An 8,915-nucleotide genomic window follows, 5' to 3' on the forward strand; every position below is an offset into this window, starting at 1 on the left:
AAACCATTACATATTCATATCTACTTACTTTTGTTGGAGTAAGAAGTTTTGAGGTTGGAGGTGCAGATCTTAAATTCGGCCTGTGCTTATAAAACGAGGCTGTATACGTGGGTGCTGCATCCAGGAAACTACCCCTCTGCCCTGGAGTGGGGGTGGGTATCCGCTTGGCATCCGATATGGGTGTCGACATCTGCTCGAGGCTGTCCAGGATGCGGCGGGCAGCTTGGCTGAGTCCACCATCATCTGAGGACTCTGCCGATTTGCTTTTGACTTGAACACGAGCAGTCTGTGGGTAAGTCAAGTTCAGTGGATGAAGTTATCTTCATTATATTGTTTATAGGTTATTCATATATAGGTTATAGGTTAATTTTGCTGTTAGAACAGATTTTTTTTTATGGGGAAGGGGAATAAAGAGGAAAAGAGGATTGGGATATTCAGTACAATCTAATACTAAATACTGTAACCACAACAAACCACAGTTTTTACCTGATGGGAAATTCTGGACTGCAATCTATTTCTTCTATAGGCAGAAGCTCCACCATACATAGTTTTCCCCGGATAAAAAGGCGAAGATTTAAATGTAGAATTACTGAGCACAGATCTGTCACCCTGTAAGGAGAGATACTTACATTAACTTCAATACTTTAGTCTGCTTTCTGAGAATTAACCCAATGCCGACGGGTATGACGTGTACGGACGTGCTATGCCCACTGTGAATACTTGTTCGATTGTTTTTACACATAGATGGCTACACTTGTACCAAGTCACTAATGAGCCAGTCACAAGTACTGCCTGTTTCGCCCATTTACCCTTTTCTTTGATTTACAAAATATTTTACGTTATCTTATTTTGCTGTTACTGATGTTAAAAAACATTATAATAATTATATTGTTTATAATAAGAATAACACCATCGATATTCATTGCACTAGTAAAAAATACGTTTTTCCCGCCATTTCAAATCAGGTTCAGTCACAAGGTCTACTTTTTGGCTAAGCACTAGCAGAGCAAAAATAGGCACAGCATTTTCCCCATTTTTTGTTAATTTCCCCCCGTGGCATTGGGTTAAAGTTCCATAAACATTTCCTTGTTAGCAATCCAATCTCAAAATTATTGGCTTTGAGCCTTGCATACAAAGTTTATGTAATATTTATACAGGCATCCTTTGTATCCTGATGAGGTGCAGCGCTACAGCTTTTAATTGTCTGAGTTGCCATGCAAAAATTATAAGCTTAGGTACATATAAGACAAAAGCATCATAGAGGTAAAAATGCACAAGTAAATAATACAATGACTCAAAATTAAAGAATACTCCATCAAAATTCTTCTCATTTTATTTACACAACTACTAGAAAACAACACTTACCACTACAGGAGACCCATAGGTAGAAACATTAAAACGCGGCCTCTTGTTAGCTAACCCTGAGGGTTGAGGTGTCCCAATGGCTGGCTCCCCTGCTTCACTAAAGAGGGACCTGCTGCTAGTGCTTCCCTCTGCACGTATACTTGTGTGATCTGTGGGAGGTCGAGTTGCATGATGAACTATCAGGATTTTCCAGTGTCAATGGTTTCCTTATGATTTCTTATATTAACATTGTTACTGTGAGGAGTGTGACCAATACTGGTGTTTTTTTTTATCAAACTATATAATGGGTACATTACTTCATTGAGTCATCTCAAATTTTTTAAAATATAATTTCTTTCCTTCCAAAAATTACAGGTAATCTTTATGAATATCATTTGCAAGCTAGAAGCCTTGAGCCATCTGAACCTTCTACTTTATGGCCAGGATATTAAATGCACAATACATGCTTATTGTAAATTTCAAAACATTATGAACAATGCAAGATTCAAGCTTCTCACATCTGAAATAAGTCTTCTGCATTATGATCAACTCGGCTCGTATGACAAAAGGAAACCTTAGTAAAGCAATAATGAGCAGAAAAATAATGGGAGTAGGGAGTGTGATGTCCTTTTCAATGCCACATTCCTTACCTGGTTCCATATCCCGGGGTCTCTTCCGAGTCTCATCCAAGGAAGGGAGGACTGTAGCAGGCTGGACAGCTGGTGGCGCAGGAGCCGACTTGGTCAGAGTATCACGTAGTGTCTGCAGTGACTCCTCGTCCAGCTGGAGTATTTCCTGCTGGTAGTCCCTCTCATCTGGTCGGGGAATGACTGAGGCATCGACGCCTGTATCTATTGAGGACTCGCTCATTTCACTGCCATCATCCCCTGAGAGTTCATAATATGCTTACTATTTAACTTTTAATAAACAAAAAAATTAACAGTCAAATATCAATGACAATATTAATATTACTTTCCCAGGCAAAACTGCTGCTCTGGGGTGTTGAAAGACATCTAAATTTGGGTAGGTCATATCTTTCTGGATGAAGAAAATTACAAAGGGAAAGGTTTCCAAATGCTCAATAAAGGCTAGTCCAACAAAGTACCAGTGTTAGGCTGCTTTTTAATGTATAATTTAAAGTCATTCTAACATCCACAGTCAGTGGGTAGCAGAAGCATTCAGCTAAATGTTCATAAAACATGCACATAAAGAAAAGCCAATCTCTGGAGAGCCTTTTCCTTTCCTTTGAAACTGGGCATTCCCTCACCTGTGGGTGTTGAACTGGTTAGGAGCTGCAACGGACGTGGCTCCAAGTGGCTCTTGGTGCGAGCTGTGAACATGGGTGCTGGAGTTGAAGAGATAATAGGCAGCTTTCTTACTGGGATTGATGGACTTGGTGTCTCACTTCCCAGTGATCTGCTGGTAGAGGCTGAGAGGCCTGAGGAAGTGGCTGTTGGCAGGGTCATCCGTATCCCGCTGCTGGTGCTGGCCCCCTCATTGACACCCAGGGACTGCTGGCTATTACTGTCAGTCTCACCTAAACATGAAAGAACAATGTTAGACCAGAGTCTAAAATATCTGCCTAAAATAATGAAGCTGAAAAAGAAAACAGATATTTGTAGGTTTAAAGGTTGCTAACGAGTGAGAGAATGAAGGGGCAATGCGTACCCGACAGTGCATACTAGGTCTATACCAACATGAGACTTTGGTCAGCCTGGTTAAGGCCGTGGTAAGCAGAAAGAATGTAATGGGTGACCCAAACCCCCTTTCCCTGCTCATCACATAGACAGAAACATCTATCAACTGTGGAACTATTCTTGTGGCCTGAACTAGATGCGAACATGGGCCATCTAGGTGGAAAGACAGCACAGTTGAGTAACCAGGTGCTAACCCTATTATTTGAACTATATTTATACAACAATGGCTAAAATTCTGAATATGTCACAGAACTTGAATTATCTGCGCTTTTAGATTTTATAAGCTCCAGTAAAAATCTCAAAATGACCTGCACAGTAAAAATGCTAAATCAGAAAATACGACTTTTCCCTGCAGTATGTGTACATGCAGCACCCACCTTCCTCTGGGTAGATTGGCCTGAAAGACCTCCGTGCTGTGACCGGCTGGGAGAAAATAAAGGACTCGCCAGGAGGAGGGACTGTCGAGGTCTTAGGTGGTGCCATCCTCCCCTGCTGTTCACTGCCTTCTTCCTCATCTTCAGTCCCTAACCATCCCGAAAGCCATGATGATGAGAACAAACCTGTCACCGAATCAGTTACTCTACGGATTATTCCCTGTGGAAAAACAAGAAAGTATCACATTAATAGGTTTTTTGGTGCCAATCCTGACAATCATATTTTTTATTTAATTATTTTTCTTAAATTCATAATATCTGATTTTTTATTTTATTTCTTTTCCAGTAGGGTAATGGAGTAAGATTATCATGCTATGGTGCAGCCTCCTGCATTACAAATATTACTTTTAATTAAAAAGAATGGCTACTTATTATACATTTCAAAATCAAGGTAATTTGAAGAAAAGAGATTTGTTAGAATCCTATCAATAAACATGGCATCAAGTGTATGATTTCAAACTCCTTGGACTGCTCCATGATTTCTTTATTACAAAGAATGCATAAAGAATTTGATGATTACTACAATAATTATTAACCCATTGGTGAAGGGTGTAGAAAAACTAAAAAAAAAAAAAAAACTATGCTCTGGCTGACTTTGAGTGCGTGAGTTCGGTACATCAAACTGAATCACTGCCTCGGATCGCTTTGGCGTGCCGCTGTGGCGGACAGCCGCATGCCACATTTGAAGCGGTTTGTTATCACGCCTATAGACGTGACCCATTGGGAAGGGGTTAATACTCCATGTATAGTACTGATTATCTTACACTGGTTACCACTGTTAAAGATAAAAAATTGTATCTTGCCGCATTAACCCCTTGTTTGCAGGTGGCATAGCGCTGATGCCACAGGCAGCATCCCTACAGATGTGGCCCATATAGAGATACATGTTTGCCGGAAAAGCCCGCGGACATTGGGTTAAGAGTAAACCTAATTTGAAATATATAGAAAAGATTGACCAGATTGATAGAAAAAGTGCTCGGTTAAGAATATTCCACAAATTACCTTCAGTGATATTTGAAAAGTAAAAATAATGATATATGTTACTAACATTACTCCAATATCCATATAAAAAATGTCAAAATCTTTAATATGAAGTAAAATTCAATCATTGCTCCCTAAACCGAATTTACTCAACTATTACAGCAAGATCTACCTGGGGCACACAATGAAACAAAGGTGAAACTCAATGGCACAGATTAAAAACGTAACCACTACATAGCTGCATATATAAACCACACCTCAATATAACAAATAAACAATTCACCACCAGTCTTAATTCAGTCATGGATGAAATCAATCCTGTGCTATTCAGAAGCCCGTGGTCGTGACCCAAGCTATTTCTTTGGTCCAATCTGCTCTAGCCTCCATGAAAAGGACTATTAACCTAATCCTTATCCTCTATGTGGTGTGTCATATGATACAGCAGTTTTCCCACAGTGACTATCAAAATTTCTTGAATGAATCCTAATCCCGAGGATGAATCTCGTACACCAGTTCTTACCACCAGACTGATGGCCAATACACCAAGTCTACTCCTTCACACTTCCACACACATGCACATGTGGATGCATAGTGCAAGAGAACCACACACCTGTTAATTCCACTCACAAAACCTGTATCTCAGAAACAATCTGCCAACTGGCTCTCTGCCAGAAACCTGCTTGCTTCCCATGCCCAAATCTATCCAAAGACTTCTATCAACACAGACCACAGAAAAAATAGTACTTGGCCTGTAGATGTATAACACTCAGATTTAGGTTATGATAGACACTAAAGGAAAAGATAGGAAGCAGTATGTGACACCAGTTTGGGTAAGTTTTCAGAATCTATACATTTTTTCCTCAACACTTTCACAACACTATGAACATAAAGAAAAGTTTAATTTAAATATTTCTGTACTGTATAAGAACAGTGTTTAACTTCCTTGAAAAAGTAAATAATGAAAAGTTGTTTCTTGCAAATAAGACTTCACAATGTATCCAGAAAATGGAAGTCTTGTCTATAACAAAACCTAGAGAGAAATGCAATTCTTCTTTTTAATCTGTTTGAAGAAAGCATGTCTTTGGCCAATTAAAAGAAAAAATACTCATTAAACCCTACCAGAAAGAATACACTAATAGCCTCTCAAATATGTATTTTCTGTTATACTGAAAGACCAAAGAAAAGGAAAGGAAACAAAATTACATAAACTTAAAAAAAGAGTATGATGAAAAAGTAGAGCAAACAATACAAGACAAGAAATGATGAAGGGCACTGAACATCCACCTTAACCCATTTCTCACAATATCTAACTCATGCTGGCCAATAATCAAATACCTCTAATGCTGAACCTATATACTTCTACCCAAAGCCTTTCCCAACAAAAATAGAATAAACACAGAAAATAGTAGAAATAACTAATTGATGATATGATAACATCTCACCCAACCCAGCTCTCACAAGCAAATGCTACATTGTTGCCTGCCATTCACACTTCCTTTTAAGGGCACAGGATAAATATACACACACCAAAATTAGACACTGGTAAAAGTCGAAGCTCGCAGGTCAAGTGAAATAACTTCCTATATCAGTTCTTGCTAATAATCAGCAAGATTTTATTCTTTTCTGTTCAATACTGAATTAATATTTATATTTAAAAATCAGAAAGACTGATGTGTTTCCCCTACACTAAACTTTGCTGTGTGTTTTCAAGGGGAGGAGAGGGGATCGCAGTTCTTTAGCCAAATCGGTATGTGTAATTCATGGGGATTCCAAATAATAGTGATAGAGACCATAAAACTGGTGAAAACACAAAAGAATTCTCTCTTTGCCTACTGCCCCCTCTCCCTCCTTCCATAACAGGCTTTCCTGTACAGTAGGCAATCATCATTTCTGCTGTGTGAACCTCAGATCCAAACCTTTCCTTGTTTATCAACTTTTCTTTGGGGTCACATCCTCCATCACATAATATAAAACATGGTAACCTTTTACACTAGCACTGACTGATAAGGTGGACACACTTGTTTTCCAAATCTTGACAGGTGACTGCTATTATCAGAATTACAAACAGGTTCTACAAAAATTGTATTTTTCAACTTTTACATTCATAATGACTAACAATTTGTTTCTTTAGTGCACATCCATCACAAATATAGGTCACACTTCATGTAAAAAAAAAATAAAAAAATAAAAATAAAAATTAAAATTAAAAAAGAAAAAGTTTCTCCTTTGGTGACAATGGGCTTTTTGAGCAGCCTGTAGCTAAAAAACCTTTCCAGACCTCTGTCTGCAAACAGATTTCAAATCAGAGTCAACAAATTTATTAATTCATACATGAAACACACACAACACAACTTCTGTGACTTCAAGGTGCAAGCTACTCTTTCCTTTGTATAAAAGAGTATGGTTTTTAATTTCAGACATTACACATCTACAACTTTCAAGCCAGGGTCCCCGAGAAAAATTGCAACGAATTATCAATATTGGTGTACAACAATGCTTTAAGAATTAGTCCACAAAGCTGTGCACTCACTTAAAAGTACAGCAACAAAAGGCAATAAATGGTTTGTTGGTAAACAAAGGTGCCCTAACACTCAAGACAGCAGCACAGTCTTGGCAATCACCCGTTTCTGCAAGCCCAGCGCTCTGGCAAAAGATCATAAACACCAGAACATCCGGGCAAGATGAAGACCCCATAGGACTACAAATCCCGTGGGAGGTTCACTGGTTTTTATTCCCCATGATGGGGATGGTGGAGCTGTGTTGGCCTTTGCCAGAGCACTGACAGGTGCAGACACCACACTCGGCCGCCTGCAACCACCTGGTCGTCCTCCCCACACGCCTCAGCGGCCCAGACGTTGGCCGGAATTCCTCTGCCCTGTTCCGAGGTCCTCTGCCACGCCAGGCACGCTTCCCAGGGTGCCGAGCAACGCAGCGCCAGACCAAACAGAGGCTCCACACGCAACGCAGAAGAGCGAGCGGGAAAGCGCAGACGAAACGTTCCCCGGCCCCTGGAACCACCACACCACACGAGACACATGCACATGCCAGGGTTTTTTTTTTGTTTTTATTCCGCATAACGCTCCCCAAAACGACAGAACAGGTCCTGAACGCGCTCTGGGGACGAAAACCCCTGGACACCAACCTCTAAATTAATAGTGAGAGAGAAAGAAGAAAACCAAATCAAATTAAACTAAAACAGGGTAATAACAAGAGAGAATAGAATAAAAATTAAATCTTCCTCTTTCTCTCTCTCTTCTCCCTTCCTTCTCTTCGTTCCCCTCCTTCGCACCGAACGGGGGAACGCGAGAGGCGGAGAGAGCGAGCCGCGAGGAGAGAGAGGGAGAGAAAAGGGGAAATTTTTCTCCCCCTCGAGGTCGACCTTAAGACACACGTTTCTCGTCCTCGAAGGGGAAATATCCGATCTTTTTCCCCTCTCTCGCGCCTGCTAGAGAGGGAGGGAGGCCGAGGGAAGGCGAAGGGTGCGACGGGGAGCAAGGGAAGGGGAGAAGGAGGAGGAAGCGGGAATAAACGAGAGAAGGAGAAAGAGAAGAAGGAGAAGCAAAACAATCGGTCGAGAGACCACACTCACCCTTGGCCTGTCGTAAGGCTTGTCGCTCCTGCTCCTCCTCTCCCTGTACTTTCGCGGCCCTTCGGAGGCCATTTCGCTCGCGGGCGTCGCAACTCCGCCCTCGCTAAAACCCCATGAAAACCTTCCTACGAAAAATAATGTCCCGCACGAACCCGAGTCCCTTAAGCAACCGAGAGAAACATGGCGGCGGGCGCGCTGGCCTCTGATTGGTGGATTCGACGCCGCTCGCTCCTGATTGGTCCGTTCGCCGAGGCCCACAATGCACCGCGCGAGGGAGACGCGTGAAGGGCGGGATGCGCGAGGGGGAGATTTTTTTTTTTTTATTTGGGATTTTTGAATTTTTTTTTCCCCCGAATGGGTTTATGAGGTTTGTTAATTTTTGGGTTGGGTTGTGGGGTCGTGATGGTTGAAATGCTTGATATTTTCTTATGATGAGGAGAGAGGGAAGAAGCTTATCACGAGAGGATAATTCATTAATTTATGGTGTGGAGTACTGCCTCATACCGGGTCATATATAAAACAAACCTCTATTCTCCCCTACATGGTGTACCCACTCAGCCATTCCTATCATTAGCCAAACAAAGACGCTATCTGATACCCGAGAATGACGACGGAGAAGAGCAGAAAACTATCTCATTCATACGGCGCTGTGTATAGTAGCAAGACCACGTGATTATTTATGGCCGCTCGAACTTTGAAATTCATGATGGATATTGACGGGTTTTGTTCTCGTCTTGTTCTGTGTGGATATAATTATCTTCTTCAATGGCGTGTCTTTTATTGTATTTTACGTATTTAAAGCTCTGGGATGATGTATGGTGTTTGGTATTATTTAAAATTGTTGATATTATATTACTTTTTTGAAAGGGG

The 8,915-nt window shown here is 41.0% G+C and overlaps 1 protein-coding gene across 1 annotated transcript in view; it reads right to left on the reverse strand.

Moving 5' to 3' along the window:
• Positions 1–8,256, reverse strand: part of LOC125033200 (nuclear pore complex protein Nup153-like) — a 21,081-nt gene extending 12,825 nt beyond the window's left edge. The window contains exons 1-7 of the mRNA XM_047624577.1: positions 8,046–8,256; positions 3,419–3,635; positions 2,612–2,881; positions 1,995–2,231; positions 1,366–1,514; positions 487–609; positions 29–286 (exon numbers count right to left, since the gene is read on the reverse strand). Of these exons, the coding sequence (XP_047480533.1) occupies positions 29–286; positions 487–609; positions 1,366–1,514; positions 1,995–2,231; positions 2,612–2,881; positions 3,419–3,635; positions 8,046–8,117 (1,326 nt within the window). The 5' untranslated portion in view covers positions 8,118–8,256. The remainder of the gene's footprint in view (positions 1–28; positions 287–486; positions 610–1,365; positions 1,515–1,994; positions 2,232–2,611; positions 2,882–3,418; positions 3,636–8,045) is intronic.
• Positions 8,257–8,915: the final 659 nt, after the last annotated feature.

The sequence above is a fragment of the Penaeus chinensis genome, chromosome 16, assembly GCF_019202785.1.
Source record: "Penaeus chinensis breed Huanghai No. 1 chromosome 16, ASM1920278v2, whole genome shotgun sequence".
Taxonomy (NCBI): Eukaryota; Metazoa; Arthropoda; class Malacostraca; order Decapoda; family Penaeidae; genus Penaeus; species Penaeus chinensis.